Here is a 26761-nt window from a genome sequence, read left to right on the forward strand (position 1 = left end):
CCCCGCCACTCCCCTGCGTTGTGCGTGCCGCGGCCTGACCGCGAGTCTCCGCTTTGCTGTGTCATTTCAGCGGCAGCGACAGCGTGGACTACGACGACTCCAGCTCCTCCTACTCCTCGCTGGGGGACTTCGTCAGCGAGATGATGAAGTGCGACATCAAGGGGGACACCCCCAGCAGTGAGTTACTGCTCTGTAGAGGTCATGCAGTATTGGGATGTGCATCAGGGCAGGGGTGTGGGTGAAGACTGTGGCTCACAGGGCTCTGTGTGAGCTAAGGGAGTAAGACTTTTGGTTGCCTCTCCTCGAGTGCTGGTATCTGTGTGTAGCTGGATGGAGAGGAGCGAACAGGGCGAATTATCTTGAGGATGTGTAGCTCTGTCTGCATCGAGACACGGGTCTCTAACCTTCCAGCAAGGCGTCCAGCTCCCAGCACCCCCACCCCCAAGCAGGATTGTTCTGTGCACGAATCCCGACAGGGGGCGTGGGCTCGTGCAGCACGAGAGGCCTGACAGCGGGCGCGGGATTGGCCAGCATGTGTGGGGGTGTCCTGTGTTTGGTGGATTTGGCAGCGTGTGTGGGCTTGTTCCGTGCGTGTGTGGGATTGTTCCGTGCATGCATCCTGACCTGGGTTGGTCGATCACGGTGTGCAGGATTGTTCAGCATGAGCGGGATTATTCCGGGTCTGTGGGATTGCTCAGTGTGCATGAATCCTGACAGCGCGTGCACGATTAGTCTCCGTATGCGGGAACTTTCTGCACCTCACTGAGTGCCTGTGAGACCAGGCGATGACCGGGCTGTCTTCGACTTGATGCAGATGTGGACCCTCTGACCCACGCGGCGCTGGGCGATGCCAGCGAGGTGGAGTTCCAGGACTTCCAGGAGTACAGGGTGGAGGTTGATGACCCGGCGCTGGACAGCGAGACCTCCCTGGAGAACCACCAGCCACGCTCCAGTTCCAGCACCACGGCCAGCTCCAGCCCCAGCACTATCATACAGGGAGTGAACCATGTGAGTGTCGCTTGGCACAGCCGAGCACAGACACACTTGTCTCCAGCCCCAGCACTGTCATACAGGGAGTGAACCATGTGAGTGTCTCTTGGCACGGCCGAGCACAGACACACTTGTCTCCAGCCCCAGCACTGTCATACAGGGAGTGAACCATCTGAGTGTCGCTTGGCATGGCCGAGCACAGACACACTTGTCTCCAGCCCCAGCACTGTCATACGGGGAGTGAACCATCTGAGTGTCGCTTGGCATGGCCGAGCACAGACACACTTGTCTCCAGCCCCAGCACCGTCATACAGGGAGTGAAGGGTGCCAGTGTGCCCTGTCGCCTGGCACAGCTGAGCACAGAGACGCACAAATTCGTTTCCAGCCCCAACAGAAGGGGATCGATTGCAGTCTAAATTCCACTACCAGAGAAATGCACCGGGGAAGGCGGAGTCCCAGGGACAAAACTTTAGCTGCAGAGTGAGGAACTACAGACATGCACCACTGCCCTGAGCCTGTTACAGAGGTGACATCTCCTCCCTCGCGAATCTAGGCAGGGTCCTACTCTGCCGCCACGGAGTTGGCATAGTTTTGGTATGGCGGAGCGATCCACCATCAGGGGGAGGGTGGGCACTCAGATCTCTTACGATTTCATGGGGGCCCTTTCTACGTAGTCTGGGAAGAACTGGCTGCCTCTGACATAGCAACATCCTTATTCTACAGCTCTCTTATCATAGCAGTCTGACTGCAGTTTAGGGTTCCCTGGGTCAGAGCCCAGGAGCGATCAGGATCATATCCGTGACAGTGGCACAGGTTATAGACTCCATGAAATCAAAAACGAGCTAGGGAGGAAAGATAGAAGCTAGGGAAGATGATAAGATAGGATGGGCAGAGACCCAGGCCCCCTGGTGCAGCAGCCAAGAGGCGGAGGTGTTTCAGTGGAGTGTGAGGCCTGGTCTCCGGCTCCTCTGGGGCGATGTGCAGTGCGTTGCGGAGCTGACCGAGGCCCCGTGGCTCCCTCCTTGTCCTGTCGCTCCGTCAGGAACCCTGCGAGGCAGCGGACGCCGAGGAGAAGGCGGCGACCGCGCCGCCGACCGCGCCGCCGGTCGGGGGGGCCCAGCCCTTCGCCAAGCCGGGCCCGGAGCGGCGGGAGAGCGAGGCGGCGGCGGCGCCCGCGGACGGGGCTCTGAAGAAGAGGGACTACGACAACCCCTACTTCGAGCCGCAGTACGGCTTCCCCACGGAAGAGGACGGAGAGGGCGACGAGCAAGAGGAGAGCTACACTCCCCAGTTCAACCAGAACATCAACGGGAACAAGTGAGACTGGCGTTCTCAGTCCTGTTAACCCCCCGCGGGCTGGGTAAAGAAAAACGCTACAGATTTCAGGAAGCTCTGTCCAAGCCACTTAGGGGTCCAGGGTTACAGTTTCAAGAAGGAAGGTTGTTGTTTTAGAATATTTTTTTAGAAAACAATGCAAAAAAAACGTTTTTGTCAACATTTTCTACTTGTGTTAGTGTTTGCATTTGTTGATCCCATCAGACTGGTGCTTGTTCCCTGCAGGTCCCAGAAGCCGTTGCGTCCCAACAGCCTCAAGCTGCCGAGCGACTCGGACGCAGAATCAGACTCCCATGCCAGCTCGCCCAACTCCACCATCTCCAACAACAGCAGCGAGGGCTTCGTCGGCTTCATGTCCTTTGCCAGTGAGTCTCGCCCTCTGCTGGCCCTGAGAGAGGCCTGCGTCTTGGGAGCTGGTCCTGTGCTCCCAGCACATGCTTAGGAACAGATTGGGAGTTTCCATTTCCTCTAGGGGATGTCCAGATAGCCATGTTTTTAATGCTCAAAATCGTGAACAGTTTGTCGGGTAGCATTTCTGAAACGTTTGAGAAATCCGATCTATATTTTTGCACTTGGATCTGACACATCCCCAGTCTTTCACGTGCGCGTTGTGCTGCATGCCACAGGGCTCAGGCCTTCTCTGCTGCTCGTGTTCAGAGTACGGCGAAACGTCCTCCAAGCTTTAGAGGATAAAGTTTGGGCAAAACGCGGTGTGGTTTATCATAGCAAGCATTACATAATACGATGCGTCTCATTTAGTTTCTTGTGTCAGGAATGCGTTCGAGAAAAATAATGCACAGCAGTTGGGTAACCGGTGTTTCTCTGTCTGGCTGTTGTTTGAAACTTTGAAGAAGGTGGGCGGCCAGTCTGGTGGGTGTCTGAAATGTCTGTACTTCAGCTCTTCTCGGGGGAAGTGATTGGTGTAAACGATAGTAAAAGCTGCCGCGATAGGAGCAGAGCTGTAGGACCCTGCGGCGTTGCGATGCGCATCCCCAGCAATCCGACCCGCTTGGATGAACCGAGGAGCAGGTTTCGCTCGTGGGAGGGCGTTTTCTTCAGTTTGCCCACGCGCTGCTGTCAGCGATCGACCTAACTGAGCCTGTTCTGTCCGTGGGAGGGAGGGCTGTGACCAGCCCCTCTTTCGTCTGGATGAAACTCTGGGACCATGTTGTACCACTCGCAAGCAAATAGGATTTTACTTTGTGCTGGCGATTTGTCTCTTCCTGCCTACAGGCGACAAGTTGGCAGTGGTATACCTTGGTAAAATGGTAAAGATGCAGTACAGCGTAGTACTGCGGTGTAGTAGTGTAGAAGTGTAGTACAGCGCAGAACCAAGGGCAGGAGTAAGGTGCAACTGTACTTATGGCCGCCACATCACCCTGCAGCTCCAAACTGGCAGCCCACTGAACCTCAGCAGCTGTGAGCCTGGTCAGTACCTGGATGGGAGACCTTCTGGGAAAAAGTAAGGTTGCTGCTGGAAGAGGTGTTAGTGGGGCCAGTAGGGGGCGCTCACCCTGCGGTCTGTGTGGGTCCTAATGCCCCAGTATAATGACAGGGACACTGTACTGTAAAAAGGCGCTGTCCTTCGAATGAGACATAAAACTGAGGTCCTGACTCTCTGTGGTCATTAAAAATCCCAGGGTGTTTCCCCAAAAGAGTAGGGGTGTAACCCTAGCGTCCTGGCCGAACGCTGCAGACTGTGGTGAACTGCAAGGGTTGTGGTAAGGGCTTCTTGAAGATTTGAATGCCCTTAGCTTCTTGAAGCATCGACGCAAGGGTCCTGTGAGCCCCAGCTTGCCGTCTCGGCTTTCTTTGGCAGGTGACGGAAAAAGAAGGCGGCTGAAAAGCGTTGGCGTGTGTCTGTTTTCACGCACACACGTGCATGGGGTCCTCTCTCCATGTAAGCATTTCGGACGCAGTAACTCGTTGTGCTGACATGCAGCTGGTTAACCAACGCTCTTGGGCTTTGCTATTGCATTAGTACAGCCAACGCCAGTGACTGCCACAACACAAACTGACCCCTTACACTACTCTGGCTCTTTGTTCCAGGTAATCTGTACAAGAACCACAGCACCAGTTTCAGCTTGTCCAACCTGGCCTTGCCTAAGGCAGCGAGGGATAAAACCACTCCTTTCCCCAGCCTGAAAGGTACTGTTTCCGAGTCTGCTGGCCTGTCTGTGCTCTGCCCTGGGTGTGCTCTGTGTTTGGGAGAAAAGCAGCCATTCTCCTTCTCCGCTGCCCTTGACGCTGTGCTCTTTTTCAGCTCTTCTCGTCATCTCTGTTCAAGTAACATGCAGAGTTTTAGTCAAAGTGATGTCCAGCGAGGATCATCTGTAGAGAGCAAAAAAAACCTACAAGACACTCCCTATTCTTTGAAATCCTTGCACTTTTGTAAATACCAGACAGTGTTCAAAGTGGTCATTTCAGGGTGTTTTTTTAATTTCTGGAAATCCAAGGAGAAAGACAAATGCATTCCTCTTCCTGGCGTCTGATCCAGAAGTTTTTTTTTTAAAAGCAAGTAGAAATGTGGTTACCCCCCTTACTTTAAGTACATGGTGCCTGAGCACCATCAGTGATGTATGAGACACTTCAGGGTATGTAAGAATGGGAGCAGGCTGGCTGGACAGCTCAATCTCAGCGAGAAGCTGCTCGAAACTGCAATTAAAAAATTTGAAGGGGATGTAAGGAAATCCCATCCTGCCCCAGTCCAGAAACAGAGTTTGACTTTGTGGTCCGAGTCCAGTGCAGAATTTGTGATCTTATTTGCGAAAGTGGTTGCTTCCTTAACTGACTTAATCTCTTGTGGCAGGTCCAATATATGTGAAACACGGTAGTCACAGCGATCAATTACCAATCGGGGACCCCAGCTGGCATTAAATCAGTGGCGATGTGCCTCTGGGTGCCGTAACGTTCGTTAAACTTCATTTTTCCCCGTCCATGCTCGAGATGGGACTCAGTGTCCTGTATTGGCACATTAAAATCCTGAAACATTTAAGGTCAAATTGAACATGAAAATGGCATAGATCTTCATTGTCAGCCATATTTCTTCATCCAGCAAAGCTTATATTGGACCTTGCCAAAGGTCCCTTTCTGTCTTACACACAAGTGATGCTGTGTTCACCCTAAACATTGTGACTTTTTCAGGCTTTGTGCACAGACAGAGCTTCCTGTGCGCACAAGTACTAACTGAACCCGTGTACAACATGCCTTGTTGAACACCGTGTGTGTGTAACATTTTAAGTATTGAAGGTGTCTGTTTTGTGAGATGTTTGACTTGTTTATCCTTAGTACACGGCTATTTTTAGTTTGGGTTTTGTGTTATTTTATGTTCTTTGCTTTCTTTTTTTCTTCTTTTTTTGCCACAAATTATATCTAAAAAAAAAGATTACTTTAATCTCGAAGTAGAAAAGGAGAAAGATGAAGGTTGGTATGAAAGCCCTTTTTTTCCCCCGAACTTTGACCTTACCGAACGGTCATGTTTGTCTCCGGGGAACACTGCCTTTCTTTTTTTTTCTCAGAAGGTCTGTTTTCATTAATTGAGCGCAAGGTTTGAAAACGATCTTGTTAATGAACGCATACTTTGAGAAAAAAAAAATGCGCGTCTGGCTTGTTGCATAAAACTTGGCGAATAGCACCCACAATACTCCCCTAGATGCTAGATGTTGAAGCGTCTTTGTTGCGATGCTAAGGCAGGGCGCTCAGGTATGGTCCTGTCTGGTACAGTGTTGTGCGTGTGCTCACATGCTATACGTTGAGCCCCTGCCTCTATAAGCTGAAGACTTTTGGTTTTTCCATGACGTTCTCTCATGATTATAGCATTCATACAATGCTATTGAGCTTAGAGTTGCAAAACTGAGCCCCCATCCCCTAAGGTAACTATGGGAGACTTTGTGCTGATCTGCTAACATACTCGCATTTGAAGAAAACAGAAGGTTTATTTTCCAATTTGTGACATTATTTCAGTCATTCTTCTAAGCATTTTTCTCCCTTTCTTTTGTTCCATTTTTTAAATTCTTTTGTCCTTGCTTGTCATGGTGCCAGATTTCATGGTGTTCATTTTATTTATTTCTTTCCTGGGGTGGGGGCAGAGAGTCATTGATCTATGGGGGGGGGGGACGTTTTCTTTTAAAAGTGGAATCTGCTCGCAACAGCGTACAGTGGTTGTCTGCAGCAGAAAAAACTAAAACAAGACCTGCTTAGCCTGATGTGGAAGCCTTTTTGCTAAGTGCTTGGTGTTTTGAAGTGCAGCTGTGTTATGTTATTTTGCATCGGTTATTATGTCTATGGTACTGAGTGCCAGAGATGTCCTTTAGTGTTAAGTTCGCTTCATATTTTAAATGCTGAAGGGTACACTGCTGCTGACAGATGCTGTAAATTGCACAGGAACCTTGCCGTGACCCTTGTTGTGCCATTCATCAGTGTGAACACTGTTCGAGTCGGTTATGGACTCCTGTGCTCCTGTGTATCCCGCTACAAAGCAGCAGGTGCACCAAAACGATGTCTGCAAGCTTGGGAAAATATAAGTGCCAAGAGATTTAGTTCAGCAAGATTAATGCATGGCATTTAAAATTTAAGTTCAAAACCAAAATGTTTTGAAAGGCTTCTTATCTTTTCAACTAGGGATTTTAAATCCCTCTGAAATGTCTGTTGAGATTCAGGCTATATGAATCAGGCTATATACTGTATACATACAGAATATTTTAATGTATCCTTGTGTTGCTGACTATACTTCAAAATAAAAATTGAAGGAGTAGTGCATAACATACACATAAAGTGTGTATTGTATGAATCATTCAATGATAAATTTGTCTCCACTATACAAGATATAAATACAAGATATAAAATGTTATTAAATGGATTCTGCTGAATATGCCTTCTGCTAAAGACACAGTCCATAACAGTGACTGGAATGCTGTTTGTCTGGTGTGCTTGTGTGATTTTATTTTTTGCTTGTTGCTCTTGTTTGTCAAGTTCGCATCTTAAATGTTTTGTTTTTTGTGTATACGTCTTGTTTTTTTTGTGTTCTGGCTTCAGTGTTATTTTTCACTGCACTAATTGTGGATTTTGTGTCCAGTATTTGGGCTAAATTCTATAATGGAGATAATATCAGAGGCTGGCCCTGTCAGCAGTGAAGGTGGGTCTCACCCTTGCATGAGCTGCATGCTTACCAGCCAATCAACAGCAACCTCCCAGCATCCCCCGCACCTGCCTCGCCAGGCTACACTCTCATTGGCCAGTAAACATCATGTGACCTCCACCACCCCCGATCATTCATTCCACCTCTTTGTCGACCATGGTTACTACACCTTTGAATACACCTTCATTTAAAAAACAAATCTTTTAAAATTAGAATTTTTTTTTCATTCTAGTGTTGCATGAACAAAAACACCGTTTACAACCTCACAGTGCAAGCATATTCTCATAGTACTTTTAACTCCTAAATTGTCACTCCTGTTTTCTGCCAATGTGCGATGTGCTAGAGTGATGCCATTCTCTCCTTTTTTTAGTTAAATATTATTTATTTTGTTATTAGTAATTAGTAGCACCATTGGCATTTCTGCTGTTAACGCCTGTAGTGTACCATATGTATTAGTGTGTGGTTCTGAATGGTAAATATGCAGCTGAATATTTCTCATCTCTAAGTCCTGCTCGAGAAGGCTGACGCAGGCTGTGTGGCGTTTTCAGGAAACAGGAGAGCGCTTGTTGACCAGAAGTCCTCGGTCATCAAACACAGCCCAACTGTGAAGAAGGAGTCGCCTTCTCCCCAAGGAAGAGCTAATAACACTAGGTAAAAACTGTCAGGGCGTCTCGATGTCTAGCTGTCCTCCGGGGTTTTCTGATGTTGCCTCTGCTCAAATTCCGGTTTGTTTTCCTGCTACTGCCGTGTGACTGGGGTGCAAGGGGGAAGGCGCTTCCCGGGGGAGACTAGTGGGAAGGAGAGCTGTCGCCCTGCAAAGCCAAGGTCAAAGCCTGGCTAACCGGGTGCAACGCGGAAACGCTTCCCCTACGCCATTTCCTGTGGTTCTCCATTTTGCAAGAACCACACACGGCGTAGCTTCCCTACAAGCCTGGATTGTGTTGGACAGAAATTGTGCTTGCAGGAGTCTGGGATGAAATCTGGGTGGGAGGGGAGTGAGGCCAGGCTGCTCTGTTTTCAACTGCAAGCCCACACACTCTTCTGATTGTATCCAGCCTTAGAAGAAAAACAAATCCCAGCAAACGGAACTGGGGTGCTTTTCTGCCCTTTCCTAGTTTGTGTGGAGGCTGCAGTGAGCCCCCCCCCCTTCTCTGTGTCGCGTCTCTCAGTGAAAACCAGCAGTTCCTGAAGGAGGTGGTCCAGAGTGTCCTGGAGGGGCAGGGCGTGGGCTGGCTCAACATGAAGAAAGTGCGCCGCCTGCTGGAGAACGAGCAGCTGCGCGTCTTCGTCCTGAGCAAGCTGAGCAGGGCCGTCCAGTCCGAAGAGGACGCCAGGCAGGACGTCATACATGACGTGGTGAGCGCGGTGGGAACGGGAGAGGGGGGGCGCTGCGTTTCCCTGGGAGAAGGAGCACACAAGCCTTTCAGCTTGGGCTCTCGTGAGGAAGGACCCTCGGCAGTGGGTGATCTTTCGGCTTTCAGCTATTGAAGATTGCTGGCAAGAAACAGGGGGTTTCTAAACTGCACTGAGCCATTTAAAACTGAAAGACGGCAAATCATGAGGGGTAGGAAGGTTCTGCACGAGAAGGAGGCCATTGGACCCATCTAGCCTGTTCGGTAGTTGAAAGAAAGAAGCCAGGGTTCAACTATGTGGCTGGGTAGCCTGTTCCACACCCCCCACAAAATCTCAGTTTCCTCTTCTAGGGCTCTCGTAAATCTACAACATTTGTTGCCTCCCAGTTATTGCTGTGGTTGATGGTATGAAGCGGTGTGCTCAGTAGTCGGAGCCTGCAGCAGGTCTTTGGCTTTGTCTAAGGTATGCAGACTTCATTATGGAGAGGCGGTGCTTTAACATGAAGCAGTGTTTTTCGCTTCCATTCAGCCTTGCATAAAGAAATTGGCAGGTTAGGGAGATGGTGGAAAGATGTGGAAGAGAGGGTGGAATCCCTTGCTTTAAGTGCCTTGGGGCAGCCTTGTTGTGAAAGGCACCACATCAAAATGAATTGAATTGAAAGCAAGTGTCATTAATACAGACAAGTACGGAGTGCAGAACTTCAGGAGTCGCAGGAGGAACTAGGGACGTCTCAGAAATAATGATTGTGTTGACGGTCTGGCCGTGTCGCGTGGCTCTTTCAGGAGGTCAGCCGCAAGGTGTACAAGGGGATGCTGGACTTGCTGAAATGCACGGTGTCCAGCCTGGAGCACTCCTACACCAACGCAGGGCTGGGAGGAATGGCCAGCGTGTTCAGCCTGCTGGAAATCGCCCGCACCCACTACTACACCAAAGGTAAGAGGGGCTGGCGCCGCGCGGGGCTGCGTCCGTAGAGGCGTACAGTCCTGTGTTCTAGCTCCTGTGGTCCAATGTAGCACCTCCGGAATGAACCAGCTGGAAAATAGCGCCAGTAATGGGGTTGTGTTTGCAGGTTCCAGAGCTGTGTGATGAGAACAATACAGGGATACTGAACATGAGGTTGTGAGAGAGGTCCCAAACAAGAGTAGGCCATTTGGACTGTCTTGTTGACAGTATTTGTTTACCCACAGCTAAATGATGCAGGGACCAGATCCAGCAATTCTGCTTCTACAATGTGGCTGTGCAGTTTATTCTAGTTACCTGCAATTCCGCTGTGTACAATCTTAGGGAGGCAGACCATCGCTTTTGAATTTGAGTGCTGCATCAACTTGACTGCTGGGTTTTTTATTTTTCGAGAAGCAAAAGAATCCAAGGACGTTTGTAGAGTAAAAGGCTATGAGCCCATAAATGGCGTGTATTTGTCACACCAGAAATGAGCTCTGCTTCTGTAAGCATTTGCCGTTTTGTTTTCTGGACTGGAGGTTTATAAGGAGCTGTTCCCAAACTGGCTGTGGTATCTCCAATGTGCTCAGTGGACATGAAGATCACCAGGAGAGGGGAAAGCAGCCTTGTTTTTTGCTCGGCAGATGTTGCAGAGCAGATGCCGCTGTTTCGGGTTTCTGTGACCGCAGGGAAGTTTCCTTGTAAAAACCAAAGAGAATTCGTACTTGTGAGCAGGGTGACAATGTAGGGTCTGGAATACATTAGCGCTAATTGGAAATCAAAGGAGCGGACATTTTTGAGTGTGCTTTTTGCAGCGGATCTCCAAGCTGAAGGACTGACATGAGGACTTCTGGCATTCTAGCAGAGCTCAAGTAATGAGCTTTTCAAAAGCATTGCCATTAAAAAACAAAACGTGTGTAAGAACAGCCTACGCACCCAGAAACACAGGCTTAAAAGGGCCTGATGTTTGTTACTGTATTTTTACCCTCGGCCCTTTTAAATGCAGTAAAACCACAACATCAGCCTTTAGTATAGTTTGTGGAAGATAGAAAAGATGATTACTGCAGGAAATCATAGCTGTAGGAAACGTTCCATCGCGCGTCACAATGATCAGCGCACCCAGCGCGCCACGCTCAGTACCCTAGTGAGTACGCTGTAACAGTAGTGATGCAGCCGGGGGTCGTTCTCACGGGCGGTTCCCCAGGTTAGAGGCTCCAGCTTGGGGGTTTTCCGAGCTCTCAGTCTCCAGTGTACCCCCTGGTCTTGCACGGTGTCCCTTCTTTTTCCCTGGGTGCTCTTCTGTTTCTGTGGTTCCTCTTGTCCTGCCTTCCTGGGTTTTGATGCAAACTGTTTGGTTTAATTCACAAGTACCCCCCCCCCCCCCAAACTCCTCCCTCACTGGTTTATCTCTTTCCTCTGTTTTTTCCCCACTTTCCCTGCTCCCTCCTCCTCTCCTGCTCTTCTCCAAAGACCCCGAAAAGCGCAAGCGGAGCCCTACGGAAGGCGGCAGCAGCCCGGGCAGTAAGGAGAGCTTAACGCCCCGAGGGGAGAGCGCCAGGCCCGCGGGGCCCCTGCTGGTCCCCAAGATCCAGCTCCCGCCGGGCGCCGCCCCCTCCGCGGGGAAGGGGCCCCGTCAGTTTGACACGCGGAGCCTCAACGAAGAGAACTTTATAGCCTCCATTGGTGTGTACCAGCCTGCATGCCCGGCCGAGGGCGTAGCTCCTCCTCTGCGCCACTAGAGGGAGCTCTCCCTGGGCACCCTCCAGTGCCCCCGTGTGGCGCTGTCTCGTTTCTTTTCGAGGGGTCACTTGCAAAGTGAAAGGAAGAACCATATGGATGTATTTGTAGACATATACATCTATATGCTGCACATTTCCTAGAGGGATTAGTCTGTCGCTAACACAGCAATTATTTCCCAGTAAGAGCGCATATATATATAAATATATTCCTGTGGGTAAAGTATATTTATCATCTTTTTTGTTTTGTTTTCCAAAGCCCCTGTGGATTTTTTGAGATAAAGTAGGCTGCTTGCATCTCCAAAGTCCTTAGTAGCTCAGATCGCAGAGGTAGGAGGTAGGGCGAGACACAGGTGCAAAATCAAAAGTTGTGCTTAGACAGAAAAACTGTCTCAAGCCATGTAGCTGCTGAGGGGGATTTGCCTATTGATCAGCCGCAGTAAGCAGCCCCTTAGTGAGAAAGGCAACACGATGTAACTGTCTTGTTATAGACCATGTGAGCTTCTTTTGCACAACGGCATTTTAACCAGCAGCCTTCTTTGTCTTATCTCTCTCACATCCCTTTCTTTAAAGAGAAGATTGCTCTTGCGGCGTGCTGGCAGTATCTCAGCATGTCCGGGTTCTCTTTAGACGAAAGGACTGGTGCATGTCTCTTTTGTTTTCCCCCCTCCTCTCTGCTGGCTTGTTTTGCGAGAGAAATCTGCAGTATCTGAGCAGTGCGTCGGGACCTTTTTTTAAAAAGCCCCTGTTGCAGAATCCAATGCAGGGAAAAACAAGCAACCGATCGGTTAAAAATATCCGATTGCATTTTTAGAGGGGTTGTTCTGGAGCTACTGCAGTTTTCCTGGAGGTTGTCGTAGAATGTTAGGCACCTCTCTTTCAAGATGGTCCTGGTCCCGTGGTCCCCTGTACACCGATTTAGAGAAATCCCTCGTCAACTGTCTATTCATTGCATAAGCAGTGTATTTCTAATTAGTACTTCCGTTTAAAAAGAAATCATTTCCTTGCCCTTTGATGTGTCTGTAAATTAATTGGCTGTAATTTCCCCTCGTTTTTCTATGGATGGAGACACTGCTGTTGACTGTTAAACTAGGCTTCTGTGAAGCCCACGATGTCCTTGACCAGGTTTTGGCTTGTGGAATATGACAGTGGCAGAGTCATGCCACACCCACTGGCTGGGCACCAGTGTAACCCACGTCTAGGTCTGTGTACACTGGGCTGAGGTTGACTTCTGACCCTTTTTTTTCCCCAATAGAACTTCAATTCTACTGAACGTTCATGACCAGTGTTCCATGGCTTCTGCTGAGCCTCATTCTGATGGCTGACAGGCTGTTCAGCTGATTCTTCCATCTTCACTAGTTTCATTTTTTTTTTTACCCTCCAGAAGTACTTTGTAATGAGGCTTTTTTTAGCAAAACTTGACAGCCACTTACTAAAAGACTTCATGAAGCAAAGTGCCCCGTCATTAACCATTTCAGGACCAGTGGCAACAAAGAATACTGTGCCTCAATGGCTGTATAATGAAAAGAAAAAATACATGGTTAATTAGAAATGCTTGCTCCTAAGCAATCTTACTGCTGGTGAACCTGTTATGTTATTTGTTAAAAAAAGCTTTGAGTGCCATTGCAAAGTACTGCCATTTTCATGAATGTTTTTACAACATGAACTGCAGCCTTGTTTGATGGTGTGTGCCTTTTTTAACCAGAAATCCCATCACCCCCCACCCATTCCTGCCTGTCCAAGCGGCTCTCTGACTCTCTCTGTCTTTCTCTCCTCGCTTGCAATGCATCTTGGGTAGAATTGTGGAGCAAGTACCAGGATAACAGAAAGCAGAAAGCTATGGAAAAACTGAGTAAGACATTTCACACGAAAAGAGATCAAGGCCTCCCATAACTGCCAACTCTGTGCCTCCCTCCAGCAGCCTGCCCTCCTCTTCCTCCTCCTCCTCCTCCTCCCTCTCCCTCCCCTTCGGCCTCTGTGACAGGAAAGCAATACAACAGCAGCAGCAGGCATTTAGGGAAATAATACTGCCATAGAGAAAATTGTGCCAAGCTTAGCTCTGCCCACATGAAATGACTTTTTTTTCCCCCCCAAGCGAGAGACGCGCTGAACATGTTTCGCTAGCAGAGCACGAAAGGCGGGCGCGTTCAGCTCATTTTTTATTTCATTTCTCCCCATCAGTGTCGGATCTGAAGACCAGCAGGGAGTGGTTTTATTTGGCCCTGAGTCAGTGGTGGTCGAGTCCAGCCCCAGGGCTCCGCACTCCTGCAGGTTCTCTAGTTGTCCGTAGGCCGTCGCCTCGCTGTCTCCTTCGCCCGTCGCCTCGGCCTCGGAGGAGGCGGAGCCGCGGCGACGCGCGGCCTGGCCGCTTTCCGCGCGCGCAGGAAGCCCGCGGCGTCTCTGTGCTCTTGTGCGCTTCTGTGTCTCTGCTCGCGTGAGGGCCGCTGGCGCCCAGATGAGAGCTGTCGGACATTTGGTTGTCATCGGGGCGGGGGGATCTCAACGCAGCGGTTGAGCTTTCTCTGCTCCATAACTACTCAAGCCTGCGCCTCACCTGGGAGATTTCATCTCTGCCGACATAGCTGCAGCGGAACGGAGACCTGGGCACAAGCCCTCCCCCCCCACCCCCACCCCCCCCCAGTCAACCTACATGGATGTCTCGATCGTCCCTTGATTTGTGTCTGGATTCAGCGCTCCACTCTGCTCACCTTGTCGTTTTCTTTGTGCGTTCTTTCGTTCGTTTTGTTCGAGCCTCGCCGAAGCTCTCGGTCACGTCCTCGTCCTACAGACCTCCGGATTCCCTCTTTCCCTCCCACCTCCCGATCCCCTCCCCAGCCCTCTCGTTCTGCCCCTGCTGTGTGTGTGTGTGTGTGTGTGGGTTTGGCAGCTATGGAATCAGTGAACCCAGCTAGATCTGTTCCTGCCTCCCCAGGTAGCTGCGTTAGAAGTGTCTGTTCTGTCTGTGCTCGCAGGACCTTGCTCTTCCTCAGATCTGTGGCTCGGCCTCTCAGTCTTTACCAGTCCCCTCTCAGGCACGCCCGGCCCGCTGCGGCCTGTGCCTCCCGTCTCTCCCCCCTTCTCTCTCTCTCTGTCCTCCTGCTTTCATGCGGTCTGTGTTGCTTGCTCGGTTGCTGGCACAGCATCCCCTACAGGGGGAGGGATGACAGTGCAGGGGCTGAATTCTGAGGAGGTTCGCTCTGAAGGGGCTAACAGCGAGTCGGTTCCCGTCCCGGACTTGGTATGTATAAAAGAACGGGTGTGGAAGCAGCACGTATCATCACGAAGGAAATTGCTCTTTATACTGGACAACGGTTTTAATTCTCACAGAATGTGCGGTGAGCTTTAAAAACTAAAATTCGATTCCACTGGTGGCTGCAAGTGAATTAATCCAGTGGGCTGTGCCGCATTTTTAAAACGCAGGTGGGTAGTAGTTACCACAATTTCCGTTGAGTTGAAAAAACTTAAGTAGCTGGTTGGGCGTTTTTTTCCCCAGTTGAATAGACGTGTTGCATTCATCTGAAACACCGAAGGGTGGGGGGGAACCTCCAGAAGCCCAGCCTGGTGAGAAACGAGCCCCAGAGAGCGATTGCTTTGTGAATGCAGCCCCTGCGCAGCGTCCTGCACGGAGTCCAGCCTTTGAGCACAGCGCCCCCTGTTGCTGGGATGCAGGCGCTGTGCTCAAACGTCAGGAGCTTGAGGGGAGGTTGTGGATGACTGTCGGGTGATTCGGACTGGCCCGCGGATCGCCCAGCGACGTGTGCACGGTGGTCCACCCAAATCTAGAGTAGCGCTCACTCCTAAAGGCCGCCAAGAGCCACAGGGCCACACTCTCTAGTGTCTAGTGTCCGACGCTGGACTCTCGCAACTTTCTCTGAAGCAAAGGCACGTGACCAATTATGTCAGTCAGAGTTTCACACCAATTTTGTTCCACAGTACTGGTCCATCTGATTTTGTTTTTTTAATCAGATGGACACAAGGTACAAGTAGAAGAGTTGGCGAGTTTTGCGGCCTGGGTTGTGGGCAAAATTAAATTGTCAGAGAAATCCTTTAAAGAGAGGGAGTGAGATTTTTCACGACGCAAGAGGATGTCGGCCTGATCCCGGAACGAAACCCTGCTTTGAGTGAGCGCTCGGGTTTTCTCGCGAGCAAGGGGTTCCTCGTGGAGGCTGCAACTGAGCAGTTTTAGGCGGCCACCCCGGAGGTACATTCCCCGGCAGGTCCGACGGAATCGCAGAATCGAATCAGACAGAGCGCCAAACGAGCGTCCAGGTCACCGAGAAAACACCGTGCAGCCATCACAAGCTCCGCCTTGCCCGCCGCTGTTCGGCAGCGTCGGCCTCCTCTGCTTCCGCTGGTCGCCTGACCTGTTCCAGGGCGGCCGAGCGAGCTGGCCGGGCTGGTTGCCTCGGTGACCGTCTCTCTCCTCTTCCAGGGGCCGAGGGGGTGAAGCAGTTCTCCGACGTCGGCGACAGGGAGGAGAAGAAGTCCCAGATCAGCGCCGACAGCGGGCTCAGCGTCACCTCGGGGTCGCAGGTGCGTGGCCGAGCCGCTGGGCATTTCTGCCGGATCGTCCACTGACGCCAAACGAGATTGTCCTGGGGGTCAGAGCGCAGGGTCAGCCATTTATACGGCGCCCCTGGAGCAGCTGGGGTGAAGGGCCTTGCTCAGGGGCCCAACGGAGTAGGATTCCTCTGCCGGCCGCGGGATACAAACCGGCAACCTTCCGGTCACAGGCGCAGATCCTGAGCCACAGAGCCACCACTCCGCCCCCAAAGGGTCTGAGCACGGGCTTTAGCAGTGCGATGGTCAGGCCCAGAGTTCACTAAAACAGCTCATGTGTAATTGAAGACAAGCACCATCCAGACCACAGACGGAATTAAAAGATCATGGTGAACGTCTGTAAACAGTATCTTACAGCTGGATAATTCCAAGATGATTAAGTCCATTTTAATGCTAATTCCCAGCTCCACTCCTTGATAGCTGCCCTTTCTTCAGGATTTCATTCTGCTCGGACCCCTTAACACCTAATTAAGCAGTTTATCAGCTCAGTATGAGCAGTTTATGAGTGCAGTGGTCCTCGGAGGTTCGTGGTCGAGCGAGGACTGGAGCCCACCGAGCTGGAAGCCAGGAACGAAAGCGGCCGTGTTCGACACGAGCAAGCCTCTCACCTCTCACCTCTCACTGCTTGGTTCTCTCTCTCTCCCCTCCCTCCTGGCGCAGAAGAGCGACACCGAGTCCATCGCCAGCTCGGAGCCGTCCGGCCTGACCCGGAGCACCAGCCAGGAGTCGGAGGCCAGCACAGTGGTAGGGCACTGCCAAGACGGATCGCCCCCCCCCGTTCCCCGCGCCGTTCCGACTATCCCGACTCGGAGGCAGTGCGAGCTGGGATGCGATCCCACCCTGACTGGCCTGACCCGAGGGCTGGCGGAGAGCTTTCATTTTAATGCGTCGTTACGGTGATATCGCCCAATCCTGCAGAGCCGCCTGTCCTTAACCTTGAAAGGGTTCAGGGCGGCACAGTCGCGCAGTGGTGGGTGGGTTCTGGACCCGGGGTGCTGTCTGTGTGGAGTTGGGTGTTGGCGTGGGTCTCTTGCAGGTGCTCTGGTTTCCTCCCACAGTCCAAGGGCATGGCAGTAGGTCCGTTGGCTTCTGGGAAAATTGGCCCTGGCGCGAGTGTGTGCGTGTCCGTGTGTCTGCCCCGTGGTGTCCCATCCAGGGTGTACCCTGCCGGGATAGGCTCCGGCTCTGGCTCCCCCACGGCCTGGAATTGGAAGAAGGATGGATAAGGAGGGTTACAAATGAGAGGAGGCCAAATCTGGCCCTCTTTAGTAGTTTGTCGCCAATTGACCCCCTGGATCTCATCCAGCCGTTTTTTCCACAAACAAACCGGCCTGGTAGCCTAGTCTTTTCTGGAGCGGGAAGTGGCAGGTGGGGGCGTCCTGCCCCGCCCGCTGCGCCCACCTGGGTTTTGACGTCCGCCGGTCTCCGCGGCAGGTGAGCAACAGCTCGGGGGAGACGCTGGGAGCCGACAGTGACCTGAGCAGCAGCGCGGGAGACGGGCCGGCGGGGAAGCTGGCTGCCCACCTCGCCACATCCAGGGGGACTCTGTCCGACAGCGAGATCGAGACCAACCCCGCCACCAGCTCCGTCTTTGTGAGTCTTCCCCAGCTGGAGACATCTCCGCCGTCTCCAGTGTTCTGTTCCTTTGCCTGCCCTCCGGCTTGCTTAATGAATTAACTGTCAGAGCACCAGAAAGTCACTTACATAATGACATACTGTATCAGTGAGAACAAAATATGTGCCATGGGATATGTCTTTATTACAGTATTCCACCTTTAAAATTGATTGCCTTCTTCATGATTGATCTGTCTGGTCCTTCATTTAACCAGATCAGTCAGTTGAGAACAAAGACTCATTTCTAGTGCCCATTTACACTGCAGTGCAGCTCTGTAGCCAGCTGAAGAAAGTAGCTTGCGTCTGGGTGCAACAACACCCTCCTTCCTGAGATTCAAACCCACAGTCCTCCAGAACCCCGACTGCTGTTCCGTGTTGGGGCGCCCACTTTCTTACATTTTAAAAGATCTGTGTGTAGTTTGGCGCAGCCCTGAGATGAAGACCAGTGTTTTAGTGCTGGAGAGAAGATAAGAAAAGATCACTTTATTGGCCGTATACAATTTCTTGTCTTAGGAATTTGTCTTTTCGCATACCCCAGCTTGCTCTCCATGAAGCTGGGGGTCAGACTGGAGGGTCGGCCATTTATACGGTGCCACTGGAACAGTTGGGGTTAAGGGCCTTGCTCAGGGGCCCAACGGAGTAGGGTTCCTCTGCCGGCCGCGGGATACAGGGTCAAGATAGATGGAAGACCAGATACGGGGTCCCATGGTCAGATTTTGACACTGAACTTTCTTTGAGGTCCTTGGAGCATCTGGTAAACTCATTGTTGCCAGTATTTGACAGGAACTTGAGAGTACTGTTGGGATGTGATGACTGATTGAGCCCTGATGGCCTACAGTAGTAGCACAGCTGACAATTCTCGCAGACAAAGTCCTTTAGTCTGCTGCAGGACAGCATGTCGTCCCGAGCTGAGGAAGCGGTGAACGCCACAGGCTCTGCTCTTCGAGGTTCTCCTAAATAAGTTTGTTTTATTAAGAGCGCTATCTCCGCAGCCTTCTTCTTTAGTTGTAAACTTAAGGCCCGTCGATACTGTCCCGGGTTTCACCCGCCGGTGCCGGTTCTTTGATCTCCCAGGGTAAGACCCACATGCTGAAGCCGGGCCGGGGCAGCCTGCCCGGAAGGATGGCGCCCCCTGTGGCCCTGGAGGACGTCAGCATGAGAGTCTACCTCTGCGAGGGCTTGCTGGGTAAGACCCCCCCCCCGCCGTCCGGTTGGCAACACAGGCGTCGCGGTGTTCTGGATGCGTCGGCAGCTAGGGTTCTTAGAACTGGGCGTTTTCGGTAATAGAGCCGCGCCCTACCCTGTTGAGCCTTACCTGCGGCGGACAAGAGCAGCGCTCTCCTCCAGTAGGAAAGGCTTCAGCGGCCGTTTTGTATGTGAAAGGGTGCGGACACGGTTACTTTCTCTGCACGATAGTTCAGCTTCTCATCCTTTCGTCGGACGTGCTGCAGGGAGGAACGTTTCAGCGGCGTTTGGAATGGAAGTACCCGGCTCCTTCGGCATGTCCACTGCTCGCGTGCCGGGAATCTGATCCCAGGATAGCCAGGCTGTCCTGACCCCTTTTCTTGCTGCCCAGTAGAGTATGCAGCCTTGTTTTACTGGAGCACTATTTAGAATAAAGCAATGGAGCGCTGATCATTGATTTCAGTGTGATGTCTCTGAGGATGAGCTTACCATTGCGTACATGACTAATAAAAACGCAGTGATGCTGAATGTAGGGGCTGTGGATTCTAGGGAAACTAGCACTTTTTTTTTGCAGTCCGGGCCTGTATTGTTGCCACACTGAAATTAACAGTTGTCATGACACAAATCACCTGTGCTTGCATTTGTGTTCCTACCCTGGGGTTTTCTTTCTTAACCAAAACTGAAAGCAGATTCTCTTGAAGATTATCATCCTCACCTCTTTAAAATTCCTGTGCCCGGGCTTGATATTTGATTCTGATCCAGGGCTCCACGCTGTTCGGGTGGTATTTGTCCGTCTGCTGTTGGTTTCGCTTCCTCTTGTCCGCTATTAACACAAGGAATGTTGCACCTCCACCTTCCGGCTTAACTCCACTTCTTCCTGCTTGTCTCCTTCCTCTCTGCTTGGCCTGGACGCCTGCCAGGGAGGGACAAGAGCTCCATGTGGGACCAGCTGGAGGACGCTGCTATGGAAACGTTCTCTCTGAGTAATGATGGCCTTTTCACCCTCCCCTGCTTTGTGTCTCCGGGGGGGAAAAAAAAAATTCTCGCTGCTTGCTGGCCGAGTGTTTTGTCATCGCATGCAGCCCCTCCTGCTCTTCTGTCTCCCAGAAAGTTTATTTTTCTTTGGGAAGTTTTCTGATTGGGTTGTGGGTGGGGTGGCGACCCAGGTCCTGGAGAACTGGTGCCTCCGAGTCCATAACGAGCTGATTGAAATAACGATCTGGAATGAAGCCCTGCAGACACACAGGCCCTCCAGGACTGGACAGCCCCACTTCAGTTTCTTTCCATTGGCCTTGTCTTTCAACCTTCCTCACCTCTTAATACAGTCCCAACTGCTCCATGCAGTTCATAAACCTGTACTGTTCAGAATCGGCCTGATTGCCACTATAGCATTTCATTGTAAGGCGTTGCAAAGTGTCATTTTTCTTACCCATCTGTCATTCACCTCCTCAGAAGGCTGTTTATTTTTTTTTCCACCAAAGTCATCCCTCCCCATGCAGTGATATAGGAGCGGCCTGTCGTAAAATCTAAAACCCATGTCTTCGTTTTTATTGCAATGTTTTGTTTTAGTGCTGAAGCCTCAAACCTAGTTATTTACGTAGTTTGTTATTTAGGAGATGTTTCTTAAAGCCTTTTTGCAGTTACAGGTCTCCAAAGTGTTTGATTTTTTGGAGATATGGTTATGTATAAAATGCATCGGAGCCTTGTTGAAAATATCAGTTATCAAGATAATTCGTCCGCTGATGAAATCCTGATGACTCCAGGCCACCCAGGAACTGAGTGTTTTTAATGAGGATTTGAGAAATGGAAGCTCACAGTATTTTTTTGTGTTCGCAGTGTGTCATCTCTCTGGACACCTACATGTGTGAAATTTAAAATACTGAAGTGCAGTTCTGGCACTTACTGATCTGACCTTTAAATCTAATGTTTAATTAACTTTTTTCTGCTGTTTTTCTGCCATGAAAAAGCTGAACGGTAAATGACAGTTTCTCTGGCAGCTTTGATTGTACACTGGTGGGCAAACTTTGACAACAATGAAGCTGACCTTTTACAGCTTCTTTGAAGATATGATCACTGTCACTATAACAACGTTGGTTGTTTTAGCATACCTGTAATTAACATTACAAAGGCATCTTTAAAGAGCAACGTATTTTAGCCAGTCTCTGCTTTGCATGTTGAATGCACATTCTATGTAGCCTTATTTACTGTTCTATTATTTAGAATAAAGAAATGGATACCTTTTTTCAGGCCTTTGTAACAGTGTAGCATAGTAAGACGTTAGTCCTGTAGATGGCACTAAAGAAATCAGTAGTTTTAGCACTGTAAATATACATATTTTTCTGAGAAAGAAAGGGCTTTGAAAGGAAATGACCATTAACAGTCCTCTCATTTTAATTAAACACGTTATATTGTGTTTTTGCATGCTGCATGAATTTTCAGCCTTGTCAATGGCTCGATACATTACATGCATAAGGTCTCAATTGTTGTTCTGATATTAAATGGATTGATGTTTTTCTATACTCCCTGTTTTCTGATGCAAGAGGCTCGTTTTTCTCATGTTTTGATATGTTGATTTTTGGCATCATTTGGAATCCAGTCAACATTGCCATTTATAAACCTCAGGGTTTTTTTTCTGGGGTTTGGTAGCTTTGATTGGGATAAATTGGGGGTCAATCGGTCAACAAGAGGGTCTTCTCAAGCATCAGAGGAAACCATGTGGTTAAACAACCTGACAGTGGCGTCCTCCTCTGTAGCTGCCCCAGTCAGTTTGCCTTGAGGAAGATTTGGATATTGACCACGATGGATTCTTAAGATAAACAAAGCGAGCCTCTTGTGTGGGCAGAAGCCCTGTCAGAAGCAGAGGAGCTGTGCTGAGTGTGCACTGTGCTGTGTGTGGGGACAGGTAAGGAACGCTCCACACTGTGGGACCAGGTGCAGTTTTGGGAGGATGCCTACCTGGACGCCGTGATGCTGGAGAGAGAGGGCATGGGCATGGACCAGGGTCCCCAGGAGATGATTGACAGGTAAATGAGCAACCCCTGAACCCCCAGATCCCCACCACACAGAGCCTGTGTGACTCAAGGACTTTGTCCCTTGTTACGGATAGTTACTGATTTTTGTGGTGCATTCCAAAAGGCTAATTGAACTGGGTTAAAACACGTGCCTGTATGTGTCCATCTTTTTTCAGATAAAAACAGATACTTTGTTGTGACTCATGGGTGTTTAGATACCTTGCCTTGGCCTTGAATTTAGCAAGCATGGATTAACCAGTTGTTTGCAACATTCTGAATGTAAATTATCTGGGACAGTGCACGTGGTTAAATGCTGTTGTATTTGGCTGATGTTTTTATCCGAAGGGATTTGCGACATACCACTGTATATACAGCTTGACATTAAACTTACAATCCGGTTGAAGTACTATTGCTTCCAAGAGTACAACGGCAGTGTCTCCCCTGTGCTTTGCCCCCACAACCTTCCGATTGAGAGTGCAGAGCCCTACTCACTGCTATACAGATGTGGGAGGGGTGTGAGCACACAGTTTTCTTCATGTCTCTCTCCAGTCATTGTGAGAGACAGTAGTTTGATACCAGCCTTCTCGCTGTAAGGCAGACCTCAAATACTGCTGTCTTTGGACTTCCTCCCTGTTTAGTTCTGGAGGTATAGAAGTATGTATAGATATACTTCTCATGCTGTGCTCAAAGGGGCAGAACTGGCAGGTTTTCTTTGCTGACCCTCTGCCTCCTCTGCAGGTATCTGTCATTGGGGGGACATGATCGGAAACGCTTGGAAGATGACGAAGACAGACTGTTGGCCACTCTGTTGCACAACATGATCGCCTACATGCTCATGGTGAAGGTTGGTCAAGTTCTTTTTTTCTTACTTTTTCTGTAGGAGTAGCAGGGCAGTGAGGCCAGTGGGTGCAAGACTGCAGTTGAGGCAGATAACCCCGAGGTTATTACACTTTATTATCCTCTGATTTCACTGCCAAATTGATGGTTATTATTGTCCAGAAAACAATGTCCTCTAAAACAAACGCACTAATTTAATTCAAATTCAAGTATTTTTTAAAGACCTAAATCTGCAGTCAGTATGTTATTGTCCTTCATTCATTTGCTCACCAGCAACGATAATTAAAGTGCAGATACATGCTGGCACTTAAATGCCATCAATGTCACCTACGGCTGCACTTGAGAATCCAGTTTTGAAGAGTTATCCGTTACCCATTTTCACTTCGGCTGGGGGTTGAGCTTGTGAACTGTGGTCGGGTAAAGAGCTCAGGGAAGGAAGGTAGAAGGTCAGTGCCTGTCTGTCAGTTTTTCCCCACACTGCTTGCCGCCACACATCTGGTAATATAATCTGTGCTCTGGAATGAGTGAATCCAGGGGACCCTGTGAGGGCAGGAGTGCCCTGGGTGCTGTTTGCTCACCCTAAACTCAGACTGCTGTCTTGCAACACGTCTGTAGACTGAGTAGTCTCAAGTTCAGTGGTACAGAGCGACACAGCGCATGGCCACCTCTTGTCTTTCCATCACACACGGGGGTATGTGACTGAATTTTGCATTATTACCCAAGTCCATTTACACTGTGCCGAATGCATTGTGACAACAAAGGTTAATCCACATTCCCACAGTACCTAATGCAATAATGTCATTTTTGCTCCATTTTTCGCAAGGTTGGCAGTGTCCACTTTGCCTGTCTGCACTGCATGTTGCCGCTTTGCGTCTAGACGTCGTAAAAACCCCAAGGTTGTGCCCAAGGTGCAGAACGCTTGTGCGACGAGAGAAAAGGAAGTTTCAAGTAGAGAATAATAAAGTACGGTAATTGAAGCAGTGTTATGGGATGCCAGTGAGCTCGTAGTCACAGACTGCGCAGGAGAGGAGCTCTGTGGGGGGGGTATTTTGTGGTCCTGGGGCACTGTGCGTTGTGACGCTGGGCTCGTCTCCCCCCCCGCCAGATGAATAAGAATGACATCCGGAAGAAGGTTCGCCGTCTGATGGGCAAGTCTCACATCGGCCTGGTGTACAGCCAGGAGATCAACGACGTGCTGGACCGGCTGCCCGAGCTGGTGAGAGCTTCCCAGCCCTTCCCGAAACCGCCCGGCTTCCTGGTGCCCAATTGAGCTAGATCTCGTCCCCTCGTAACCTCTCTGCCAAACTAAAGGTTTAAAAAAACTAAGGTTGCTGCTGGAAGAGGTGTTAGTGGGGCCAGTAGGGGGCGCTCACCCTGCAGTCCATGTGGGTCCTAATGCCCCAGTATAGTGACGGGGACACTATACTGTAAACAGGCGCCGTCCTTCGGATGAGACGTAAAACCGAGGTCCTGACTCTCTGTGGTCATTAAAAATCCCAGGGCGCTTCTCGAAAAGAGTAGGGGTGTAACCCTGGTGTCCTGGCCAAATTTCCCATTGGCCCTTACTAATCATGGCCTCCTAATAATCCCCTTCTATGAATTGGCTACATTACTCTGCTCTCCTCCCCACTGATCCCTGATGTGTGGGGAGCGTTCTGGCGCACTATGGCTGCCGTCGCATCATCCAGGTGGATGCTGCACATTGGTGGTGGTGGAGGGGAGTCCCCATTACCTGTAAAGCGCTTTGAGTGGAGTGTCCAGAAAAAGCGCTATATAAGTGTAAGCAATTATTATTATTATTATTATAAACTCTGGCCCGAGTCACTGACTCCTTGGTGCTTTTTTTATTGTCTCCCAGAAGAAATGGGAGGTTTGGGGTTAGAGGTGAAATCTAACAGGTGTGTTGATGGGCGTTTGAATATCCTGAGGCCCACAGATGACTTTACCAGCCCCTTTAAGCAGATTCTCAGTTGAAGGCTGTGTAAATGGGTAGTAATTCAGTCTGTAAAGTAACACAAGGACCAGGCCAGAAGCCCCTTTTAGATGAACGATGTAGCGTCGTATCCTTAGCACACTGTGGGGTGCAGGGTACCCCTTATGCCAGCTGGCCGTCTCAAACAACAGAATGAAGTTTAGGTCACTGACAGAGAGGATCATGGGACATGGCTCGTGTATGATGTCATTTCCTGCTGGATACAAGTCACCCCCCTGTTGTGCACTGTTATTGTCCGCTGGGGATTTGTAAGCACACTGTACTGTATATTTACATGAAATCAGTCTGACTGGTTGCTCATTGGATGTGATTACCATCTGAAAATGTTCCATGAAAGCTGCTCCTCAGGCGATTTGTAGGCCTGTAACTCCACGCAGTGAGTCAGGCTGTGATTAACGCTGATGACCCCTGTGTTGCAGACGGGGCGGGAGCTACCCATCAGGCCTAGCGGCAGCAGACACATAAAGAAGCAGACCTTTGTGGTGCATGCTGGGACAGATACCACAGGGGATATATTCTTCATGGAGGTATGAACCGTCTCCTCCCCTGCATTTTACTTGCGTGTGCGTTTCGAGTGTCTTACACCTGACGTTCTGATAGCTCTCCAGTTTAAATGCACACCCACACTCTCCCACAGATTACATCAGAACAAACAAAAGATCACAAGAGGGGGAGGCCCAGCTTGCTCGTTCACTACCTAGCAGCTAAACAGTGCAAAATCTCAGGGTCCAACAGGGTCTCAAGGATTTGGCTTGGATAGCTTGTTCCTGAGTGGACACCCATAACTCTTCGTGCGGAGTGGGGACCTCCAGTCCAAAATGCTCCCCTGTGCTTTCTTTGGGAGCTGGAGTGGAAGTATGGCGCAGTAGGAAGGAGCAGACGCCCCTCGCTCTGCTCCTGACCCTCCAGAGCTTTGCTACAGCCTCTCCCCTCGTCTTCTGCCCCCCGCGCAGGTGTGCGACGACTGCATCGTGCTGAGGAGCAACATCGGCACGGTGTACGAGCGCTGGTGGTACGAGAAGCTCATCAACATGACCTACTGCCCCAAGACCAAAGTGCTGTGCCTGTGGCGGCGCAACGGGCAGGAGACTCAGCTGAACAAGTTCTACACCAAGAAGGCGAGTCCTTCCGGCCGTCCGGTAATCGGTCCCTCAGGGGAACGCCTGTATCCGGAGTGCTGCTTTCAGGAGACTGGGGGCTGGCGAGCAGGGGCTGCTACAGAGTCAAGTCCCCGGGGACCTGTCTGTGTGTGATCCAAAGGATGGGTTGCGTGGAGGTCAGGTGCAGTGCAAGGCTCAGGGCAGCACCCAGCTGGTCAGTGGCAGCTCAGATGGAGAACCTCCAAGTAAAGAAGTGATTAGTTGTTTCTTAACCACTAAGCCAGCAAGGCTCCAGCAGCCCAGTTGCGTGCGACAAGGGGAGCTTCTGTGGGGCGGGTTGGTATGCCCTAAGAATCTGCTGTGTTCACTCTTGGACTGCTTGAGGACATGGTCCACCTTGGGAGAAGCTGAAATCCTGACCTTGGCATTTGTCCAGTGGCAAGACCCTGTCTGTTGCCATCCTCACGTGTAGAGGATGAGCCCTGGAAATTGTGCCCTGACGTTACGTGCAGCATGGTGTGTGCATCGCGGATGGGATGCTCACTGTACCCATCATGGCGTGCTTCCATGGGGAGCTGCCTGTTACTGACTTGCTGATGATGTGTGTTGCCTTTCAGTGTCGGGAGCTGTACTACTGCGTGAAAGACAGCATGGAGCGCGCGGCCGCCCGGCAGCAGAGCATCAAGCCAGGTAAGGCGGTTTCTCCCGCCGTCGGTCCCCTGAGTGTGCCCTGTGCGGGAGGAACCTGCCGTCTTGGGGGTTTTGTCTGTCTCTCTCTTGGAAGAGGTCAGCTGGCATCAGACCTGAAGTCCTCTCTGGGAAGTGCTTTTAAAAGCCCTAGAACTCGTCTTCCCAGTGCAGTGTCGAGGGGGTCTGGATCCAGCTGCCCACCCTTGGTGTTGAAACTGACTTTCATGTGGAGCGAATGGCTTGACTTGGGCCTGACTTCCTTCGAGAAATGGCTGGGTGAT

General features: G+C 50.5%; 1 protein-coding gene across 39 annotated transcripts in view; it reads left to right on the top strand.

Annotated features, from left to right (window-relative positions):
* The window catches only part of madd (MAP-kinase activating death domain), an 84348-nt gene that overhangs the window by 46863 nt on the left and 10724 nt on the right, over nucleotides 1-26761 (top strand). For 6 of the 39 annotated variants that reach the window (XM_069181671.1, XM_069181648.1, XM_069181651.1 and 3 more), the window contains exons 11-33: nucleotides 71-177; nucleotides 815-1008; nucleotides 2033-2307; nucleotides 2551-2690; nucleotides 4375-4473; nucleotides 5710-5748; nucleotides 7400-7459; nucleotides 8011-8113; nucleotides 8578-8818; nucleotides 9598-9748; nucleotides 11225-11437; nucleotides 13672-13761; nucleotides 15923-16023; nucleotides 16711-16794; nucleotides 17485-17643; nucleotides 18739-18850; nucleotides 19770-19832; nucleotides 21752-21872; nucleotides 22599-22704; nucleotides 23803-23913; nucleotides 25110-25217; nucleotides 25644-25808; nucleotides 26408-26480. In XM_069181671.1, coding sequence (XP_069037772.1) covers nucleotides 71-177; nucleotides 815-1008; nucleotides 2033-2307; nucleotides 2551-2690; nucleotides 4375-4473; nucleotides 5710-5748; nucleotides 7400-7459; nucleotides 8011-8113; nucleotides 8578-8818; nucleotides 9598-9748; nucleotides 11225-11437; nucleotides 13672-13761; nucleotides 15923-16023; nucleotides 16711-16794; nucleotides 17485-17643; nucleotides 18739-18850; nucleotides 19770-19832; nucleotides 21752-21872; nucleotides 22599-22704; nucleotides 23803-23913; nucleotides 25110-25217; nucleotides 25644-25808; nucleotides 26408-26480 — 2915 coding nt within the window. Of the gene's footprint in view, nucleotides 1-70; nucleotides 178-814; nucleotides 1009-2032; nucleotides 2308-2550; nucleotides 2691-4374; nucleotides 4474-5709; nucleotides 5749-7399; nucleotides 7460-7968; nucleotides 8114-8577; nucleotides 8819-9597; nucleotides 9749-11224; nucleotides 11438-13288; nucleotides 13343-13671; nucleotides 13762-15922; nucleotides 16024-16710; nucleotides 16795-17484; nucleotides 17644-18738; nucleotides 18851-19769; nucleotides 19833-21751; nucleotides 21873-22598; nucleotides 22705-23802; nucleotides 23914-25109; nucleotides 25218-25643; nucleotides 25809-26407; nucleotides 26481-26761 lie in introns of all 39 variants that reach the window. The other 33 variants (XM_069181664.1, XM_069181678.1, XM_069181667.1 and 30 more) reach the window with 26 other exon arrangements.

This window comes from Lepisosteus oculatus, chromosome 21 (genome assembly GCF_040954835.1).
Source record: "Lepisosteus oculatus isolate fLepOcu1 chromosome 21, fLepOcu1.hap2, whole genome shotgun sequence".
Taxonomy (NCBI): Eukaryota; Metazoa; Chordata; class Actinopteri; order Semionotiformes; family Lepisosteidae; genus Lepisosteus; species Lepisosteus oculatus.